Source organism: Natrix helvetica (assembly GCF_964273705.1).
Source record: "Natrix helvetica genome assembly, chromosome: 3".
Lineage (NCBI taxonomy): Eukaryota > Metazoa > Chordata > Lepidosauria > Squamata > Natricidae > Natrix > Natrix helvetica.
Genome location: NC_138549.1, coordinates 35,638,813 through 35,662,494, shown reverse-complemented (window position 1 = coordinate 35,662,494; position 23,682 = coordinate 35,638,813). Strand labels below are relative to the sequence as shown.

The 23,682-nt window shown below is 40.6% G+C and overlaps 1 protein-coding gene across 1 annotated transcript; it reads left to right on the top strand.

The window, feature by feature from the left end:
- The first annotated feature begins 290 nt into the window (after positions 1 to 290).
- On the top strand, positions 291 to 23,682 carry LOC309389361 (acetylserotonin O-methyltransferase-like). Its single transcript, XM_081947631.1, has 9 exons — positions 291 to 394; positions 5,533 to 5,662; positions 8,437 to 8,611; positions 9,513 to 9,642; positions 13,856 to 13,924; positions 14,352 to 14,470; positions 17,648 to 17,788; positions 20,042 to 20,164; positions 22,448 to 23,682. The coding sequence occupies exons 2-9, from the start codon at positions 5,591 to 5,593 to the stop codon at positions 22,654 to 22,656; spliced, it is 1,038 nt and encodes a 345-aa protein (XP_081803757.1). The 5' UTR covers positions 291 to 394; positions 5,533 to 5,590; the 3' UTR covers positions 22,657 to 23,682.

Sequence of the window (23,682 nt, the reverse complement as noted above, 5' to 3'; positions counted from 1 at the left end):
CAAGGGAGATCCTAGACCTAGATGGAAGATAACACAGAGCAAACACAATAGCTAATTAGTAAAAAAGAAAAGAAAAGATAATTAGTTAGTATATAACAAACTAATATTCTGCTATGAGTGCTTTTGTAGTGAAAACAAATTTTCCCCAAGGGAAAATTATCTTTGAATTGAGAGGATTACCCATGCTGGCATCTGCAATGAACAGGTGCTGAGATTACTACTGCCTGGGCAGATCAGTTAAAGAACACCTGGGGCTATTCCTTTGCTCTACAGATATATAATCGTTCTCTGATTTCTCTTCCATTGTCTGAAACTGAGATTTATCCTGAGCATCTCATGACACTTATCACTTGAAAGACTGACTTGGAATCTCTTCTGCTCAGCCGTCGTGTGGGTAAGACTTCAGCCACTAAACTCAGCACTTCCTATCTTTGAACCATGGACTATATTATCTGGAAGAGGCTACTAATCTCAGACATTCTATCCAGATTTTCTTGGCTTTTCCATTGTACAGAACTACACCTGCTTTGCTAAAGGCTTTAGAAAAATGTATAGGGTCTACAACTTTAAATGGAGACCCTCTAATAGACAGGGAAAAGGGAGGGTGGAAAAAGCAGGTGGCAAACAAGGCTATTCTCTTTACCTAATGCAATAATTTATTCCATATAGCTAGAAATGTCATTTATGAAAGGGAGAACAAATTATTATTTTGGAATAGTCTGGAAGGCATGATGCTTAAAAAGAGTTTTTTTTGTATGCGATTATTTTAAAGTTCCCATTCACTGTACATTTTGGCCAAGATTCTGCATGGCTGGTCAGATGAGAAACATTTGCAGCTGCTCAGGAAAGTGTAGCCGGCCTACAAACCTGGTGGGTATTCTTGAATGACAGAAAGTTAAACCTGCAAGGGATCTAGCAAAGTTCATGCTTGGCTCAAGTTTGGAATATCTGAAATCTAGTGTAATTTCAAATTCACCACCCAGATTTTTTGAGCCTTGAATGGCACATTTACAGTATAGGTAATCTTTGATTTATGGCCACAATTGAACCCATAGTTCCTGTTGTTAAGTGAAACATTTGTTATGTGAGTTGTGCCCCATTATAAACTTAACAATGATGGCAGAGTTGTTAAGTGAAAAACTACAATTGTTAACTTAGTAACAGGGTTTTTAAGTATATCTGGCTGCCCCATTGACTTTGCTTGTCAGAGGTTCACAAAAGGGGATCAGATGACCCCAGGACACTGCAACTGTCATAAATATGAGTCAGTTGCCAAGTGTCTGAATTCTGATTATGTGACCATGGGGATGCTGCAAGTATGAAATGATCATGTATGAAAAATCATCATGTCACTTTTTTAAGTACCGTAACTTCAAACAGTCACTAAATGAACTGTTATAAATCGAGGATTACCTGTATAGCCGCTCTCTGATCTCCACTGAGTGAAACTGAGGCTTATCCTGAACATCTCATGAAACTATCACTTGAAGGACTGACTTGGAACTTCTCTGCTTAGCTGTTGTGTGGATAAGATTTCAGCCACTAAACTCGGAATTTTCTGTCTGCAAACCATGGACTATTATCTGTATGAAGCTCCTACTCAAAGACTTTCTATCCAAATTTACTTGGCTTTTCCTTTCTACAGAATTACATCAGCTTTGCCAAGGTCTTTAGAGAAATGTACATGATCTAGAACTTTAAAATTGGATCCTTTGAAAGTCAGGAAAAAAGGAGACTGAAAAATCAGATGGCAAATAAGACTATTCTCTTTACTTAGGTTAATGATTTCTACATTTTCCCCTTCCTGATTAGTGCTGTTAAACTAATATTTAATCTGAAAAATAAATCTGTTTTTTAAATAGTAGCAAATATTTGTACATTTTAATGCATATATTAATTACTGCAATAATTGTATTTATAATATGTTACATCTTGGGCACAGCAACTTTTAAATCTTTCTTTAGAGCTTAAGCTTCTATTTTTAAAGATTTATTCTAAAACTAGGTGTTTGTTTTGTTTGTTTTGTTTGTTTGTTTGTTTGTTTTATTGGATTTATATGCCGCCCTTCTCCCAAAGGACTCAGGGCGGCGTACAACATTAAAAAACACACATCCCGAAAGTTAAAAAGAAATTAAATACGTATCCAAAAAACAAACCCAATTTATAGGACAATACATTTAAAAATGAGATAAAATTAACAAGCCAGGCCGGCTTGCTGGAAAAGGCACGTCAGAAGACCAGAGATCAGGGATTATGCGAAGCTCCGGGGGCAGCTCATTTCACAGGGAAGGCACTCCCACAGAGAAGGCTCTCCCCCTGGGGGTCGCCAGCTAACACTGCCTGGCTGACGGCACCCTGAGGAGGCCAACTCTGTGGGATCGTACTGGACGGTAGGAGGCTACTGGTGGCAGTAGGTGGTCTCGCAGGTACCCTGGGCCTAAGCCATGGAGCACTTTAAAGGTCATAATTAATACCTTGAATCGCACCCGGAAAACAACCAACAACCAGTGCAGGCTGCCTAAAAGAGGTGTAACATGGGAGCACCTATGATAACCCGCGCGGCCGCATTCTGGACCAGCTGAAGCCTCCGGGTACTCTTCAAGGGCAGCCCCATGTAGAGAGCGTTGCAGTAGTCGAGGCGAGAAAGGACGAGGGCATGAGTGACTGTGCACAGAGCATCCCGATCCAGGAAGGGGCGCAACTGACGTACCAGGCGAACCTGGTAAAAGGCCCCCCTGGTCACAGCCGTCAGGTGTTCTTCTAAACTAAACTAAGCTGTATCCAGGAGGACTCCCAGATTGCGAACCTTCTCTGAGGGGGCTAAAATTTCTCCCCCTATCATCAAAGATGGAATAAGATGCACAAATCGGGATGACGGAAACCACACCCACTCAGTCTTGGAGAGATTGAGCTTGAGCCTGTTCCTCCCCATCCAGATCCGCACAGCCTCCAGGCATCGGGACATCACGTCGAGGGCATCGTTTAGGTGGTTTGGGGTAGAGATGAAAAGTTGGGTATCATTAGCATATTGATGATACCGTACCCCAAAACCACGGATGATCTCGCCCAGTGGTTTCATATATATGTTGAACAGGAGGGGTGAGAGAACCGACCCCTGGGGCACCCCACAAGTGACGCGCCTGGGGGTCGATCTCTGCCCTCCAGTCAACACAAACTGTGACCGATCCGACAGGTAGGAGGAGAACCACCGTAAAATGGCGCCCCCCACTCCCAACCCCCCGAGTTGTCACAGTAGGATACCATAGTCGATTGTATCGAAAGCCGCCGAGAGGTCTAATAGGACCAGGACAGAGGAACAGCCCCTGTCCCAGGCCCGCCAGAGATCATCGACCAATGCGACCAATGCCGTCTCCGTGCTGTACCCGGGCCTGAAACCCGACTGAAACGGATCCAGGTAGACAGCTTCATCCAGGTACTGGGGAAGCTGACGTGCTACCACACTCTCGACAACCTTTGCTACAAAACGAAGGTTGGAGACCGGACGATAGTTGGCTAAAGAAGCTGGGTCCAGGGAAGGCTTCTTAAGGAGGGGCCTCACCACTGCCTCCTTCAAGGCAGTGGGAAAGAACCCCTCTCTCAATGAAGCGTTGGTAATCGCCTGGAGCCAACCTCGTGTCACCTCCCGGGAAGCCGAAACTAACCAAGAGGGACACGGGTCCAGCACACAAGTGGCAGCACTGAGTCTCCCCATAATCCTGTCCATGCCTTTGGGGGTCACAGGGTCAAACTCATCCCAGATTGTCTCCTCAAGATTCATCCCCGTCAGCTCACCCAAATCTACCCAGTCAGAGTCCAAGCCTGTCCGGATCTGAGCGATTTTATCCTGCACATACTGAACAAATTCTTCAGCCCTACCCTGCAAGGGGTCTTCCCCAGTTCCTTGGTTAAGTAACGAGCAGGTCACCCTAAACAGGGCGGCTGGGCAGTTATCTGTGGATGCAATAAGAGCAGGAAAATGTTGCCATTTTGCTGCTTCTATCGCCACTAAGTAGGATTTAATATGAATTCTTAGTAGTGTTCGATCAGATTCGGACCAGCTGGCCCTCCAGTCACTCTCTAGGCATCTGTTCTGGCGTTTCATCTCCCGAAGCTCCTTGGTAAACCAGGGAGCCACCTGGGATCGACACGGGGGCAGAGGCCGCAAAGGCACAACGCGATCCAAGGCCCCAGCGGCCGCCCTATCCCAGGCTTCCACTAGGGCTTCGGTCGAGTTGTGAGCAAGGGATTCAGGAAAAGTCCCAAGCTCCATCAGGAACCTTCTGGGGTCCATCAGGTGCCTGGGGTGAAACCATCTAGTCGGTTTCACCTCCCTGCAGCGAGGGGAAGCAGTATGGAAGTCAAGCCTGATGAGGAAATGATCAGACCATGACAAGGGTTGAATAGAAATATTCCCTAAATCTAGATCATTCATCCACTGCCCAGAGACAAAAATCAGGTTGAACGTGTGTCCCCCATTATGGGTGGGGTCTTGAATTAACTGAGTTAGGTCCATAGCTGTCATGGAAGCCATGAACTCCCAAGCTGACTCGGATGTCTCGCCAATGGAAGGCAGATTGAAATCCCCAAGGATCATAAGCCTGGGGAAATCAACCGCCAATCCAGCTAACACATTCAGCAGCTCCGGCAGGGCCAATGAAACGTAGCAGGGAGACAGGTACGTAACAAAAAGGCCCACCTGAGCTCCAAGGCCCCACTTCACAAAGAGGGACTCACACCCGCCTATCTGAGGCACAGTGACCTCCTGAGGTCTGAGACTTTCCCTAATAACACCCCCCCCCGACCCTGCCCTGGACTCTTGTCTGGTGGTTAGTTTCATGCCCTTCTCAACCTCCTTTCTATTTCCTAATTACTCTCTCTCTCTTTTTTAATTTTCTAATTCTCTGAAATTCATTGTCCCATATTATTCTCAAAAAAAAACACCAATTTTTCTTTTACAATCTATTTTCACAGTTTTCACAACTGACATATTCATTAAATTGTCCACTATTATTCAGAAATCCTTTTTCTGATCAATTACTCCATTCAGTTCTCATTAATGTTGGGATACAATTAGGATCTACTAAGTATTCAAAAATGAATCATTTTGACCTTGTTTACAACGAATTGTATTTGCCAGAGTTTGAAGCTCACTTACCTGATTTCACATGAAACTCTTCACAATCCAGTTTTGATTTTACCATGCTGAATATTTAGTCAAACTTAACAGATGTGGTCTGCTCAATGCTCAGCCCTGACACCTAATTGTTTAATTTAAAGTTAAAATTGTAAGGCCTAACAACATTCTTTGAAGGATCTCACTGTCTCCATCTTGCCAGTAAATTGTTCATTTATTTCTAGTCCCTGATTCTGTTTTTTGAAAAAACAAGACACATGTCTTCTAATGCTACATCATCTAAATTTATACAGGACCCTTTGCTGAGGGACAGTGAAAACCTTCTTGTCTTGTTTTCTTTTTAATAATGTGTTCCACCATTTATCTTAGAACTTCTGTTTTACGATTGTTTCACTCAGGAATAACAAATAATCTGGCTGAAGAAGTGCCTCTTGGATCTGAGAGAAGCCAAGAACAATGAATTCCCCAGAAGAAACTGAAAATATTCAAACATTGTTTAGATACCAGCATGCATTTGTAACTTTCAAGGTAAGGTGAGCAATATTTGCAGAAATCTCAGCTTTGAAACTACAAAAGGCCCTTTTCTCAGCTTCCTAATAGTTGTGAAAACAATAATCACCAAAGTTTATGTTGTGATGAAATGGTCAGTAATAAATGGACCCAGAAATTATTATGCTTCCTGAGCAGGATTTCTTCACTGGACATCAGTATATTACTTTCCTTGCTCAAATAGCCCCCTTTTTTGTTAATAACAATTTTGACAGACAAATTTTATTACACTATTCTTTAGAAGTAGCTGAATTTTTTTGACTAGTGCTTAAAGCTTTTTGATGACTTTTTATCCACCAGGTGATTATAGCATCACATTTGGTACAAAGAATTTGTGTTCTGAGGACTGTTGTTTTTGTTTTTTGTTAGTTTTGAAATAATGACAAAAAGAAAATACATAAAAATAATTATGATAAAATTATACTTTATCAAAGAAAAAAATACATAAGTTTTTTTTTAAAAAAAAGAAAAGTTAAAAAAAATACAACGAAGGAAAAAGAGGGGAAAAAACCATAAGATATAATTTTAGCAGTAAAGCTGGATTGATGTTATGGCATTGGAAAGGCAAATGTATGGCCCCTTTTGCTCAACAGATTAGAGGCCCGATTGCATTTGCCCCCTATTGCATATAGGCATAGAGCAGGGGTGTCCAAACTTGGAAACTTTAAGACTTGTGGACTTCAACTCCCAGAATTCCCCAGCCAGCTGGGGAATTCTGGGAGTTGAAGTCCACAAGTCTTAAAGTTCCCAAGTTTGGACACCCCTGGCATAGAGTTTGTACCCACAAGTATAAGGAAACATGGGATGTATTTATACAAAATACAGCAGGTTAATTTTTAAAAATGATATTTGTATAAATGTATTAGAAATGTATATGTACTTAAATAGTTCAGTAATTGCATTAGATAACTATATAGAAAATTGCAATTATTTTCTGCTCTTAAAAACTAATGTAAATCTTTGGGAATATATCACTTAGTCAATTTACTAAATAATTTTGTAAATATGTCTCCTTCTTCATTATTTTAACTTTAATGTTGCAGCAAAATCTTGCTGGAACATGCTTTTATATCTAATATTGCATGTAAGTAAGACTTTTTTCATAGGTTTGAATGTTTTTCAAGCAATCTTGAATATTTGCATTTCAGTCATGTTTACTATATATATATAGTGTGTATAGTCAAGGCTATGGTTTTCCCAGTTGCAATATATGGCTGTGAAAGTTGGACAATAAGGAAGGCTGAGCACCAAAGAATTGAGGCCTTTGAACTATGGTGCTGGAAAAGAATCCTTCAAGTCTTTTGGACTGCAAGATGATCAAACCAGTCAGTCCTAGAGGAAATCAACCATGACTGCTCTTTAGAAGGACAGATCCTGAAGATGAAACTCAAACACTTTAGCCACGTAATGAGAAGGAAGGACTCACTGGAGAAGAGTGTAATGCTGGGAAAGATTGAGGGCAAAAGAAGAAGGGGACGACAGAGAATGAGGTGGCTGGATGGAGTCACTGAAGCAGTCAGCATGAGATTAAATGGACTCCAGGGGATGGTAGAAGACGAGAAGGCCTGGAGGAATGTTGTCCATGGGGTTGTGATGGGTTGGATATGACTTTGCAACTAACAACAACAACATTTGCTATAGTAGAAGGAAGCTTCTATACTTCTAGTAAATTACTTTTTGTTAAATATTAGTGAAGATTTTTTTAAAAAAACGTAACCAACAGTTGACGCACTAAGAAAAAGGCAAAATCATTATCTACTTTGTCATGTTGGGTCCTGTATTATATGTAAGATCTATTAGAAGAAAAGATTTGTAGCTGAGGGTTTAACTGGGGGATCCTTGGTGCTCCCTGATTTGGTGGTTTCATTACAAACGTTTCATTATCAACCTAGGTAACATCATCAGCGCTCAGTTGAATGCTAGGTTCTATTTTTTTCTCAACCAGATAGAGTCATATTTTCTTTTGTTTAGTGGATAATCTTCTATAGGATATCGCTTAACAATAACATGCATATAAAAATGGAGTTTGCATTGTGGTGTAAAAAGACATCTATTTTTTGGTCCCCATTTCTACTCCACCAAGGTTGCTGCTCTTTCTGACTACCTTCCCTCCTTATGATTCAACACATCTGCAGACATGGTCCCTGCAGCCCTCAAGGCTGAAAGATTTCTTCCAAGAAGTGGGACTCAGGATGGAAAAATCTAAAGTCTTCAGGTTCAGAAGTGGGAGGGAGATCTGCCATTTCTCTGTGTGTGCATGTGTTCAGCTCAGGATTGAAGAAAAGAGGAACATTAGTTTGTGTATTTGTTTTACTGCAGTCAGTCATTCAGTCAGAAGAGATATGGCTGCACAAAAGAGTAGATCTCTGTCTGTGCACTTTCTTCTCTTGCTCCAAGTCACCAGAAGGTAGTTCTTTGGGGAAACCTGAGATATTTAAAGAGGTAAAAGGAAGAGTGTGTCTCCTCAACCCCATCTGCCTTCTGCTGGGAAAGGTTTCTCACATGCTATGATTCAGGGGTGGGATTTAGCGGGTCCAGACTAGTTCAGATGAACTGGCAGCTCTGATGATCAGCTGGGAGCAAACGGGTTCACTCTGATGATCAGGTTGGCCCTCCCGCCTGCCCCAGCACTTCACTTACTTATATCCTCTCAGTTGATTCACGCGACAGCTACCCAGGTAGATATTAGGATTGTTCCATGATACCTGAGAGGAATGCCACAGCTTTTGATTTTGTTTTCCTTTTCTTCGTAGGTCATTTCAACTGCCTGTGAGTTGGGTATCTTTGATCTGCTGAGAGAGTCAGGAGAACTTCTGTCCTCTGTGACTTTGGCTGAGCACTTGAAGACCAGCCCCATCGGGATGCAGAGGCTTCTGGAGGCCTGTGTGGGTTTAAAGCTGCTGACACTGGAGTGGAAGGATGGCAAAGGTAATCCTGTGAGAAGCAGGAAGCAACTGGAATGGCCAACAATTGTTCTATAACGGTGGGCAATAGGTGGCTGCAACTGTTGAGCTTGACAGAGTCCAAGAGTTTTCTAATGAAATTTGAAAGAACTCCTATTGTACTCAACCAATTCATCTCTACTCGTGTAGAGACAGGGTCCTTTCCTGATCCTGCTGACCACAACCTGAATGTGTCTCACTAATCAGAGTTAAAGGCCATGTGTTTGTTTTTTCCTTTGGCTGCCTTTCCTTATCTTCCGCTCTTCCCTATCCCAGTTTATAAAAAGTATTCTTCCTCTTCTCTAAAATAAATTATTGAGGAGTACCCTCTTTGCTTGCTGGTGCTATCACAAGCGTGGAACCAGACCCTACTCAGCTCCTCTTCCATAAAGCTGTCTTATCTGATGCTCAGACACTCTCCTTAAGCAGTCTGCTTTTGGCTTCATACCTGGAGAATCTGCTCTGGGAGAGAAGTGGTGCAAATAGCAGCAAGACCTTGAATTTGGATGGTTAGAGTTAGGGTTTTGCTCTGTTCCCAAGCACCCCATAGGCGGCCAAAAGCTTTTCGCTCAGACAGAGAAATGATGGAAACTGGAAGTTTTGTCTGCTTGCAAATGGTGCACTTTGAAATGGAGCGATTAGCTCTGCTTCAAAGCACCCCATTTGCAAGCAGACAAAGCTTTCAGTGTCCCTCTGGGCAAAAAGTGTGTGGCAGAGCCAGGTGGAGGCAGAGGCATGGAGGGAAGGCAGGTGATCCTAATGTGCCACCCATCCTATCCCACCATCTCTCAGCTTGCCCGCGGTCACACTGGGCAGTGTTTTCTTCTGTTCTCAGAGATTGAAACACAGTTACATGCAATGATACCTCTAATTTTTCTTCCTTTTAGATCTTTATGGAAACACAGAATTTACCAATCTCTACCTGATTAAATCAAGCCCAAAGTCTCAGTATTATTCCATAAAGTTCCATTCAGAAGTTGTGTATCCATCAATGCAATATTTGCCTGATGCTGTGAGGTAAACAAATCCAGTGGGAGAACTAGAATAAGTAAAAATAGAGCATGAAAGGGCATCTTAATGCCAGAATTATTAGACCTTTGTCCACAAGAAGCTAAGGAAATTTCACATTCTGGAAGCTGAATATGACCTTATCACATTTGTTTCCTTAAGTAAAATGGCACTGGATTATCATTACTGAATTTCTCTGTTCAGATCAAAGGATTTTCTTTCTTATTTTCCTTATTTTAAAAAAGTCAAACAGTAGGACCTTTTTCTGCCATTCTGGACTGTTTTAGAGTTTGGCTTTTCCCATTTCAAAATATGGGATTTACACTCTTCCTGGAAAGTCCTACATGGGCACATCCATTATTATTTCCTTACAGCTGTGATTAAATCTCAATTCATTGGTGTTAAGTATTCAATATCAGTATTGGCAAAATCAGGCTGATCTTGAATGTTCTTATAAGCTGTGAGCTGTATGTGATTACTCTTTGAGTGGGAGACTGCCACAACTCCCAGAAAACGGAGAACAATTACCCAAACAGTGAGAAAAAAAGAAAACCTCAAAAGGGAATTGTTGGTCCATAGCAATTTGTTTCTTATTGTCAAAAAGACTGCATGAACATCTTCATATAGTCACCATGGGCCTAAGTTGAATTATGAAGTTATTATTCTTTAATGGGACACTTAAAGACAGTATCATTTTTTTAGTAAGGGCATCATTTATTAATTCTTATTAAATTAGAATTTACTGCATTGTATATGCCAAAACGAAAACATAACAGGAGTAAATTACGGACAGCCATTATGTTTCTTCTCACAATTTCCCCTCTATTTTAATTGGTTCCATCATTAAAAAAACTTTGCACAAGAGAAACTGGAATAGAAACCCAAACCCTAATAACAAAAAAACATCAAAACAGAAATTATTAGAGGACTGCCAATCAAAAAAAAAATAAAATTCAAAGCTTTCTTATAAAAGTAAAGACAATAATTTAAAGGACAATTTCTAAGCAATAAAAACTGAAAGAGAAGAAATTACAATAAATGTAACACTTTCTTGGGTGTTAACACAGTTTTAAAAATATTAAACTGTTAACATATTCCCTGTTACAGATAGTCCTTCAGTTCTGGCAGCAATTCCCATCACTAAGTGATGCAGCCATAAAGTGTGATGTTATGTTACAATGTTGCTTAAGCAACTGCAATTCTAGCAATTTCAGTTGCCATCATTATATGAGGACTGCGTAGATCATTAAGTAATTGCCTCATGTGATCGCGACTTCCAGCTTCCTGCCAGCTTCCTCCCAGCTTCCCCATTCACTTTGCTTGTGAGAAGCTGACAGGAAACATCAGAAATCATGATCACTGCAGAGATGCTGCAATGACTGGAACTCCGAAGACCAGGCATAAGTGCCATTCATTCTGTTAATGTTGTAACTTTGAATGGTCACTAAACAAATGATTGTAACCTGAGGACTATCTGTACAGGTGAAACTCGAAAAATTAGAATATTGTGCAAAAGTTCATTTATTTCAGTAATGCAACTTAAAAGTGAAATTAATATATGAGATAGACTCATTACATGCAAAGCAAGACGGTTCAAGCCGTGATTTGTTATAATTGTGATGATTATGGCTTACAGCTCATGAAAACCTCAAATCCACAATCTCATAAAATTAGAATATTACATGCAATCAATAAAACAAGGATTGTACATAGAACAATATCGGACCTCTGAAAAATATAAACATGCATATGTATTCAGTACTGCCTCAATGTGGCGTGGCATGGAAGCTATCAGCCTGTGGCACTGCTGAGGTGTTATGGAAGACCAGGATGCTTCAATAGTGGCCTTCAGCTCTTCTGCATTGTTTAGTCTCATGTCTCTCATGTTTCTCTTGGCAATGCCCCATAGATTCTCTATGGGGTTCAGGTCAGGTGAGTTTGCTGGCCAATCAAGCACAGTAATCCCACAGTCATTGAACCAGGTTTTGGCAGTGTGGGCAGGTGCCAAGTCCTGCTGGAAAATGAAGTCAGCATCCCCATAAAGCTCATATGTGGAAGGAAGCATGAAGTGATCTAAAATCTCCTGGTAGATGGCTGCCTTGACCCTGGACTTAATGAAGCACAGTGGACCAACACCAGCAGATGACATGGCCTCCCAAATCAACACAGACTATGGAAACTTCATACTGGACTTCAAGCATCTTGCAGTGTGTGCCTCTCCATTCTTCCTCCATACTCTGGGTCCTTGGTTTCCAAATGAGATGCAAAAGTTGCTCTCATCAGAAAAGAGGACTTTGGACCACTGAGCAACAGACCAGGTCTGTTTTTCTTTAGCCCAGGTAAGACGCTTCTGACATTGTTTGTTGTTCAGGAGCGGCTTGACAAGAGGAATACCACATTTGGGGCCCATGTCAAGGATCTGTCTGTGTGTGGTGTCCAGCCTCAGTCCACTCCTTGTGAAAGTCCCCAACACTTTTGAATGGCCTTTTCCTGACAATCCTCTCCAGGCTGCGGTCATCCCTGCTGCTTGTGCACCTTTTTCTTCCACACTTTTCCCTTCCACATAGCTTTCTATTAATGTGCTTTGATACAGCACTTTGGGAACATCCGGCTTCTTTTGCAATTACCTTTTGAAGCTTTCCCTTCTTATGGAGGGTGTCAATGGTGGTTTTCTGCACAACTGTCAGGTCAGCAGTCTTTCCCATGATTGTGATTCCTACTGAACCAGACTGAGAGATCATTTAAAGGCTCAGGAACCCTTTGCAGGTGTTATGGCTTAATTAATTGATTAAAGTGGGATATTTTGAGCCTAGAATATTGCACCTTTTCACAATATTCTAATTTTCTGAGATTGTGGATTTGGGGTTTTCATGAGCTGTAAGCCACAATCATCACAATTATGACAAATCAGGGCTTGAACTATCTTGCTTTGCATGTAATGAGTCTATCATATATATATATATATATATATATATATATATATATATATATATATATATATATATATATATATATATATATATATATATATATGGAAAAGTTTTTTATTTTATGTTTCCATCATCTCTCTAACATCATTAATCTTACAGTGTGTCATCTGGGCACAGCTTTTGTGTCATCATGTTTAACAGTTACATCATTTTAAATCTTTTTTTTGTTCTTTTATTATTATTATTATTATTTTCCTTCTACAACACCTTACAGTCATTATATCAACATTATTATGTCATCATACCTGTACATGTAAATATTATTTTGAGTTTGAGTTTATTTTGAGTTTCACCTGTATATCACCCCATATTTCATCAGGTAGGCCTCTTCTTTCTTGTTTGCAAATATTAAAATGATGGTCCCTGTTCACAACATTGAAACTACAGTGAGTGGAACTGTTTGACTTAGGAACAGCTCTGTTTGAAAGTCCCTTGGTCTGCAAAGAGATCAAATCAGTCAATCCTAAAGGAAATCAATACTGACTGTTTTTTGGAAGGACAGATACTGAAGCTGAAGTTCAAATACTCTGACCACTGAATGAGAAGAGAGACTCACTGGAAAAGACACTGATGTTGGAAAGATTGAAGGCAAAAAGAGAAGGGGAGAGTGGATGAGATGGTTAGATAGTGTCATCGACGCAATGAACATGCGTTTGGGCAAAGTCTGGGAGACAATGGAGGACAGGGAGCTTAATGTGTTATGGTCCTGGGGTTTGCAAAGAGTTGGACTCAACTTAGTCACTGAGCAACTACTCTGTCCAATGTAAATCTTAAGACAAAAAGATTTGGGGGATTTTTTTTTTTTTTGCTACAGATCCATCAACAGTAAATTCATAAGTCTGGTGAATTGGAATTGACCCTGAATCTTCCTTTAAACCAAAAATATTAAAATAACTTCTTAGAAAAAAAGAAAAGAAGAAAAACCAAAGATTTGTAACTGGTAAAAATGCAGCAGTGTAGAAGTGGATTGCATTTATTACCTTCATCTGGGGAGTTTCTTCTATTAACCAACCTAATTAATCAGCCTGGTGCTTCTTGTTTGGCTATTTCTTAGTAGCAATGCATAAAATCATACTGCACTGTACTTGGGAGAGTAGGAGAACTGAATTAATAATGGAACATTTAGAATAAATTTTGAACTGTCAAAATATTGTAAGATATTCAGGATCTACTTCTGTGCAGAAAAAAATTCCACTGTCTTCTTTTCTAATTTTTTTTAAAAATCCTTTTAGGGAAGGAAAAAATCAGATTTCATCAATATATGGCTCTCCCTCAAACAAGACTTTTGAGATCATTTACAGGTAACATTAAAATTGTACAGAATGATAATTAAATACAATGTGTTTTGTGGCCAACTAATCAATATTAATTTTCAGACTGTCATTCTGTTTTCTATCATATGTGCTTGACTCATCATTCACCTAACCTCTCTTTTGGAATATTGGAATATTTTTGTGGCACATCTAATTAACCAGGCATTCCTTTTTAATGTACAAAGCACTAATCTGCAGCAAAAGCACCTGTACGAGTCTGTTTTGTTTCAGGAATATTATAACATTGTCCACTAAAATGGCAGGGCTGTTTCATGTATAACACACAGATTTTTCCGAATCATGATCAGCATCATTTAAATGATGCTGTAAAAAGAATTCATTCATTCAAACATAGATACGTAAAAATGACAGCAGTTTATAAAGTTATATTAAGAAATGTTTATTTCAATTCTAGATCAAAGGAAGAGTTACAAACCTTCTCCAACTTCATGAATGAACTCTGGCCTGTGCTAGGAAAAGAAGTGCTTTCTGCCTTTGACCTGTCCCAGTTCCCACTCATTTGCGATTTGGGTGGTAAGCGCTTTGCCATCTTCTTCACATGTCAGGCCAATGGGCTGGATGGGTTCTTAGCATCTCTTACAAATTTTTTCATCTGCATTTGGAAAAGTAGAAATCCTTAGATCAAAAACCACTTTAGGATGTCTATAGCAGACTCTGAGGAATAGTCCTGTTTTAGAGATGATTATTAACTGTCACTTTGACCTGATACAATATTACAGTCAGTGGAGAAATTGGCAGAGTCTGTTTGAAAAGGGGAAATATTTCTGAAAAGAAAACAGTCTTCTCCTCTTCCAGTGCTGACCTAGACGGGAAGGAACTGAAATCAGAGCATACCGGTAGCAGTTCATGAATAAAGGATCCTAAAACTGGATTTGCCTGGGAACATTTGGGGGATGCAAGAGACCATGACTGAAGATTGATGTGGGATTTAGTCCACTTTGAGATTACATTCAGTTTTTCACTGTTCAATCTGCATTGAATGCTGGTGTTTTGGGATATTTTGCATATTTAGTGCATCCATCCTGAGGAATTCTCACAGCATGGAGGACCATAACAGAATAACAGTTGGAAGGGACTTTGGAGGTCTTCTAGTCCAAGGAGTATAGCTTACACCATTTCAGACAAATGGCTCTTCAATCTCTTCTTAAAAACCTTTAGTGTTGGAGAACTTACAACTTCTGGAGGCAAGTTGTTCCATTGATTAATTATTCTCAGTGTCAGGAAATTTCTCCTTAGTTCTAGGTCCCTTCTCTCCTTGATTAGTTTCCGCCCATTGACTCTTGTCCTGCCTTTAGGTTTTTTGGAGAATAGGTTGACAACCTCTCCCCCCTCTTCTTTGTGGCAGCCTCTTAGATATTGGAGCTCAACTTTCATGTCACCCTTAGTCTTTCTTTTTATTAAACTAGACATACACAATTCCTGCAACCATTCTTCATAGGTTTTAGCCTTTGGTCTCCTAATCATCTTTGTTGCTCTTCTCTGCACTCTTTCTAGAGTCTCAACATCCTTTTTATACTGTGGCAACAAAACTGGATCAATTTTCCAAGTGTGGTTTTACCAAGGCATTACAAAGTGATGTTAACACTTCATGTGATCTTGATTCTTTCTGTCTATTAATGCAGCCTAGGACTGTGTTGGCTTTTTTGGCAGCTGAAGCACATTGCTGGCTTATATTTAAGTGATTGTCCACTAGGACTCCAAGATTCCTCTCCCAGTTGCTATTATTGAGCCAAATACCAGCAATTCTATACTTGTGCATTTGGTTTTTCTTGCCTAAATGTAAAACCTTACTTTTCTCTACTTTGAATTCTATTTTGTTAGATAAAGCCCTGTGTTCAAGACTATCAAGATCCTTCCGAATCTTCAGCCTATCTTCTGCAGTACTGGCTATTCCTGCCAGCTTGGTATCATCCATAAATTTGATGAGTTCCCCTTCTATCCCTTCATCCAAATCACTGATAAATTTTTTAAAGAGTGCTGAGCCTTGGGGTACACCAGTGCATACTTCCATCCATGTAGATGCAGTTCCACTAAGAACTACCTGTTGAGTGCAGTTGGACAGCCAGTTAAAAATCCATCAAATGGTGATGCTGTCTAACCCACATTTTCTATCTTATCAAGTAATAGGCTGTAGTTGGACTAGAAGACCTCCAAGGTCCCTTCCAACTCTACTATTGTATTGTATTGTATTGTATTGTATTGTATTATTAGTCAGCTTTATCAAATGCCTTATTGAAGTCCAAATAAATGATATCCACAGCATTTCCCTGGTCTACTAATTTGTTCACTTTGTCAAAGAAGGCAATAAGAGATGTCTGGCACAATCTGTTTTTGGTTTTTGGTTATAACTTTACATCCAGGTGTTCACAGATTTGTTGCTTAATTACCTTTTCCAGAATCTTTTCAGGCATTGATGGCAGTCTGATATGAAAGTTGAGAGCCAATTGCTTCAATCTCTGTTCTTTTTCTCTGTTAGTATTTTTTTCCACGATATGAAGAGAATATCATATTTCAATGATGTTCATCTCATTTTTGAAATTACCATATTTTTGGAGTATAAGATGCACTGGGGTATAAGATGCACCCAGGTTTTGAAGAGGCAATTTTTTAAAAAAAGTAGGTAGGTAGATAGAGGGATAGAGAGGGAGAGAAAGAGAGAGAAATACAGTAGGTAGGAAGGGAGAGAGTGAGTAGTTAGGTAGGTAGGTAGGTAGAGAGAGAGAGAGAGAGAGAGAGAGAGAGAGAGAGAGAGACAGAGAGAGACAGAGAGAGAGACAGAGAGAGAAATACAGTAGATAGGTAGGGGGAGAGAGAGAGAGTAGGTAGGTAGGTATATAAGTAGATAGAGAGAAAGAGAGGGGGAGAGAGAAATACATTAGGGAGGGAGGGAGAGAGAGAATAGGTAGGTAGGTAGGTAGGTAGGTAGGTAGGTAGGTAGGTAGGTAGAGAAAGAGAGAGAGAGAAATACAGTAGGTAGGTAGGGAGAGAGACAGAGTAGATAGGTAGGTAAATGTTTCCAGATGTATTTATCCATGTGCTGGAGAAGGAAATCACTGACAACCTGTAGCACCTAAAACTCATCAACTACTCTAACTAAACAGCTTTCCCAAAAAAGGAGTGGATTGCACTTTGCAAACCTCCCCAAAACGGCCCGTTTTTTGCGAAAAAGGGCCCGTTTTTTCAAATAAAAGGCATGAATAGCCTTGGAGGGGGGCTTGCAGAGTGCTTTTCAGGGGGGCAAAAAAGAGCAAAAACCGACCCGTTTTTCACGAAAACGGGCCATTTTTTGTCCAAAAAAATGCATGTATAGCCTTAGGGAGGCGTCTAGAATGCTGCTGGAGGCGGGGGGGGGGGGGAAACCGGCCCTTTTTTCCTCATTTCTGCCCTCCCCAGCCCCCAGAGCTGTCTGAAAGCCTCTATAAGGCTATGCCCGGCCATTTTGGTGAAGGGGGCAGGGCTTCAGGAGGCAAAAAATGCTGTATTTGGTGTATAAGACGCACCCAGATTTTCAGCCTCTTTTTAGAGGAAAAATGGTGTGTCTTATACTCTGAAAAATACGGTATTAGATTCTGATTAATCTGATGTGCAGCTGTGGAAAAATAATAGGAAAGGAAGCTTCAGGAAAGAAAGCTGGAGATTTGCAAAAATTTATTTCACAGTTACTTGATTACATGTTGTTCTTTCTTTAAGGAAACACTGGTGGCTTAGCTAAGGAATTGATTTCACTCTATCCAAATTGTACTGTGACCATTTTTGACCTCCCTGGAGTAGCGGAAGCATCCAAGAACCATTACTTATCTTCAGAAGAGTCCCGGATCATTTTCCATGCAGGTAAAAGAGGATATGCTACAGTCTTCCATGTGGGTTGAACTCATGTCTTGCTAAGCACAAGAAACTTTAGTAGGCAGAGATGGGTTTCAAATTTCTTTACTAGCCGGTTCTGTAGGCATGGCTCGGTGGGGGAGTATGTGACTGAGTGGGCATGGCCACCTTGATGTCACACAGGGACATACAGTCACATGCTCCCCCACCTAGCTACACCCACAGAACCACTAATGTAATGGATGAGAGTTTTTTATATTGTCGTTTATGTTTAAAAAAAATTAAAAAAATAAAATTTCTGTTTTGCCAGCTGGGAGGCTGGCAAAGAAGCCTCACTTTCCCCACTGCCATGGCTCTCAAAGGAAGGAGGCTGGGATGCTGGCCCAGCACTCGCTTCCCTTACTACTCACCGCCGCTCGCCCGCTCGCCGCCTTTCTGGCCAGCCAGCCACCCATCTAAGCAGGCGGGGGCTGGGCTACAACTGGCAGGTGGTGGTGGTAAGAAAAGTGAGCCCCATGCCAGCATCTCTGCCTCCTTCCTCTGGGAGCCAGCTTGGGGGACAGACAGCGTTCCCCACTGCTGCATACAGAGCCTCTGCCGGAAGTTGCCTCCCATTTCGCCCTGTGCATGCCCCCTCCCCGCCACTGCTGATTCTACAGTGCTGAATGGTCCGTGCCCCCTACACACACACACAGACACACACCCTGCTTGCCACGGCGTGAGGCAAGCACAGCCGGGGAGAAATCAGGAGGAGGGGGAGGAAAAAGCTGAGCTTCTGCTAGGGAATGGGAAAAAGAGCCAGGTCACCTCAGCAAGTGCCGCTCTTCCTCTCAACCGCCTCTCAAGGTTGGCTGGGTTGGACCCGCAACTGATCTTGCCTGCCCTGCTTCTCCTTCTCACGGCTGACACCATGTTTTGCGGGAATAAAAGCAGGCATGCAGAAAGAACCAAGAGAGGAAAGAAGCAGGTCCTGAGCAGGCAGGTGGGCGCCCTACATACCTGTGTTTTCCCCTTCTCCCCTCAATGCAGCCATCCAATCCACTCCGCTTGCCCATCCTCAGCCGCCCACACTCCGACCTGCCAGCTCCCCCTGCAGGAGTGAGAAAGCGGGGTGGGAGGTTTGGCTTGATGGCCCGTTTTGTCTCGGAAGGGGGAGAAAGGAAGTGGAAGTGCCGAGGGGAAGATGTCTCCCTTGGCTACCTTCAGCCGCTTCTCCCCTTTAGGCTCGCTGAATCTAGGCACTCGCTTTCCCTACTGGAGAAATCCGGAACCCTGAGAAGAGACGGCTGTGGCATTTGAAGGCTACTTGCATTGTGGGCCTACAGATGCCACATCAAATGTATGTAGCTTTGAGTCCAGCAGTCTCCATTCCTAGTAGAAAGTGAGTGGCAACCTGCAAGGTTATGAAATTCCATCCCGTGGGGAATTTTTTGACATTTTGCAAGGTGGCTCTCAAAGAGAACGAAGCAGGCATGACACTTCTTCTTTGCAAGAGCCAAGGATGGGAGAACGGGTTCGGGGGCATGGCAGGCCTGGGTCTCTGCCAGTTCCAGGGACCCAGGCTGCTAAACCACTACCAGTTCAGCCGAACCGGTCCAAACCAGTAGGAACCCACCTCTGGGCAGACTGGATTAGTATGCTGTGGTTTTGAGAGAATACCTCTGGTGATCTTAGAAAAAGATGTGTTTTTGTCTACTTTATAGACAAAAGATTGGAGAGCATCAGGCCCAGATTGAGTAACTCCTTCATGCTTGCATACCTGTGCTGAACACCTGGCCCTCATTTTCACCTGCATCTTTAATAAATCAAAGAATGTTCTTCCCGTGACAACTTAAGAAATTCAGAGTTCCCCTGGAGCTATTGATACAGTTCTACAAAGGAATTACTGAATCTGCAGCTTGTCCTTCTATAACTGTCTGTAACCACAGACCCCTTAAATGCCAAAACAACTAGACACTGGAAAAAATTTTTCCTTCATGCCATCCCTCTGCTGAACATCTAATCCTCATAGTACTGTCTTGCATCTATGTTGTATGGTTATAGTATTATTATTATCCTTCACATCTTCTCTACTACCCACTACCCTTATTATGATTATTATTACCCTGTTGCTTTGCATGTACAGTGAGAGCTTCTGCACCAGAGAAAAGTTCCTTTCCTTTCACACTTACTCAAATAAAGTATTCTATTCTATTCTATTCTATTCTGTCAGAATAATTTGGAAAACATGGTGCTTAATGATATTTTACTATTTGTTTGTAGGTGATTTCTTTAAAGATCCCCTTCCTGAAGCAGATCTGTACATTTTGGCCAGGACTCTGCATAATTGGTCAGATGAGAGATGTTTGCAGTTGCTACATAAAGTGCACCAGGCCTGCAAACCTGGTAAGTGTTCTATAATCACAGACTTTTAAATGTGCTAGGGAACTTGTGAAGTTCATACTTGGTTCAGGTTTTAAACTTCCTGAAATCTAGTCCAATTTGAAATTCACCATCCAGCTTTTCTGATTTTAAGATGTTAAGTTCAAACTCAGAGGCAGAAATACCATCAAGGCAATTAACACCTGGAGCAATTCCAATCAGTACATAAACTATGTCCAGATTTACAGTACATAGTGAACTGGACTCAAGAAGAATTAAAAGCCCTGGATATGAAGACCACAAAATTAATGACAATGCATCATGTCCTTCATTGATGCGGCAACATTGACAGATTCTACTTATGAAGGAAGATAGATGGGCATGGAATTTTGTAACAACACTAGACACAGTAGTTGTAGAAGCAAAAGGGACATTGGAAGATTATATGAAGGAGAGTAAAGAAACACTGAAAGTAGTACTGCATGAGGACTTACGGAATACTGGAGAGACCAAAGTGGCCTATAAGAATGCAGATAGTCTTTCAATTACAATCATTTGCTTAGTAGCCATTCGAAATCACAATGAAGGGACTCTTTGAAATGATAATGGCACTGAAAAAAGTGACAGTTTTCACCCTTACGATCATTGCAGCATCGCCATGGTCATGTGATGCATTTGCAACTGGCATGTATTTATGATAATTACACTGTCCCGAAGTCATGTGATCCCAATTTGTAACCTTTCCAACTGGCTTCTAACAAGCAAAGGCAATGGGGGAAGTCAGGTTTGTTTGACAACCACAAGATTTACTTAACAACTGTAGTGATTCACTTAGCAGCTGTGGCAATAAATGGAGCAAAATTTACTTAACAACCATCTTAACAACAGAAAATTTGGGCTCAATTGTGGTCATAATTCAAGCACTACCTGCAAATAATAAAAAAAGAGAAATGTCAAGGTAAAATATTACACAGCCAGTACATAAAAATAGCAGGGAAAACAGATAACAAGATCTGGCAATGACTAAGAGTAGGAAACTTGAATAAACAGACAATTCTTGCTGCACAAGACCAATCCTTAAGATCAAATGCATATCAAGCCAGAATTGAGAAGAACAGACAGCAATTGCCGAATCTTCAAAAAACCTGAAGAAACAGTGGACCACCTACTTAGCTATTGTAAGTCTATTACATAGACAGACTGCATAACAAAGTAGCAGCAACAACAGTGCCTTGGTATATGTGCAAGAAATACCACTTGCCTACAAACAAGCACTGGTGGAACCACAAAATAGACAAATAGAAAATGAAGAAGCTAAAGTGCTCTGGGACTTTAAAATTCAAACAGATAAGCAACTGCTACATACAATCCCAGACTTAGCAATTGTTGATAAGAAAGACACAAAAAGTATGGGTCCTGGATCTTGCAGAACCTGTATAGAGCAGAATAGAACAGAAAGATTTGGAGAAAATCACCAAGTACCAAGACCTGCAAATAGAAGTATAATGAATGTTGCAAATGAAAGCAAAGGTAGTTCCGGTAATAACAGGCACCTTTGATACAATCCCAAAACATCTGAAGAACCACTTGAACCCCATCGGCATTGACAAAATCCCCATCAGTCAACTGCAAAAGGAAACTTTACTTGGAAGCAGCTTACATCCTGCAATGATACCTTTAACCTCATCAAACAACAACCTTTGCCTATCCCAGGTCCTTGGTGGGATTAGTAAAGAATATATCCAAAGAGTGAGAAAAATAATAAAACTGGTGGCTGTTTAGTATGTATTACAACCCTGTAGTAATATTGATCGATTATACCTGTCCACAGAAATGAAAACAGACGTTTACTTCAAGTCAAACAAACTGTCAAAAAAGTAGAGTATGCATTGGCTAATTATGTATAAGGCAGACAATAACAAGCATTGATGCACATTAAAAATTTGACCTTTCTCAATGTGCAGGAAACAATATATATAATATTGATCAAATATTATAATATTATAAACTTGTCACAATGTACTAATGAAACACAAACAGAATACTGACAAGAAAAAAATTACATGGTCAATTTCTACAAAGGATTCAGGGAAAAGCCTTAGAGAATACTTAGACAACATTTCCAACAACAACAACAAATGGGTGTATATTGACCTTTAGCAGGAATACATATAGCATATTTGAAAGAAGGTTCATAATATAAAATTAGGCATTTTCAAAATATGAAGTGTTCATTAGGCTATTGAAATAACTATTGCATTAACATTTTCTCACCTCTAAATAAATGAAAAATATATTTTGAAACAGGTGGTGGTGTCTTAATAGTGGAAATGCTTCTTGATGAAGACAAGGGAGGGCCTTCAATTGCCCACTTCTACGCCTTGTTAATGTTGCTCTTCAATGAAGGGAAAGAACGGTCAGCATCCGAGTTTAATGTGCTCCTCTGCAAAGCTGGTTTCCAAGAAGTTGAGTTAAAGAAAGGAAGCCTCTTTCATATTATTCTAGGAAGAAAATAATGCTGCCTCTGATTCCTTCCTGTTGAATGCTTAAGATAAATTGATTTGTTAATTACATGTATATTCTATTCTTCTTCTAGAATCCACAGAGTAAGTAGCTGATCCTTTTCTTATCATAAAATGGTTTCACTGTAACTTGGGTTCCCTGATCATAGCTGCAAAAATCCTGAGAACCAATTCTGGGCAATAAGGAGATAGAGGAAATTGTTATCATGTGACAAAAATTAATCTCTTTATAGATCTTTAGTTCTTCCCATTCTTACATACATTCTAACCCATTCTTACATAAAAAGACAATCTTCTTATACACATTAACCAAACAATAGAGTATTGGAGAAAATCTGAAAGATCCGGAATAGCACTCTTAAAGCATACATATTGCTTTGCTAATTCAGTATATTAGCCCCTCTTGAAATCAATTAAGCCCTATAAATTCTGCAATGCACAGGTGCCATAAGTGCTAACAATATAAATAATAATAATAAACACAGGACAGGGGTGGGTTTCTGCCAGCCTTACTGCCGGTTCGGTGCACACGCAATTTGCATGCGCTTTGGGTGCCTGCGCAGTTGCCTGTAAACAGGTCTGTGCATGCGCAGAACATAAAAAATGTCAAAAAAAATATGCTGCATTGACCGGGAAACTGGTTCGGGTGCATGGCAAGCCTGCCGTCTGTATCGGTTCAGCAACCCAGTTGTAATTTCCACTACTGGTTCACCCAAACTGGTGCGAACCGGTAGCAACCCACCTCTGGCACAGGATTGCCTAGCCACAAGGAAATTAACAATTAGTGCTGGGAACTCAAAGATTTTTAGATAGAAAATAGAGTAAAATAACTTCTGAAACTTTATCTTTTTCTTTCTACTCCAAGTTATATATTTCAATGCATCTATATTAATCCAATCAGTAATATAACCTTATTAATGCTGTATCCTATTAATAGTGATTAATTATAAAAAGGGCTTATAATTTCACCATTATTTTAGCGTTTCTATTTTCTATCGCTGTCAATAAACTAATTTGCAT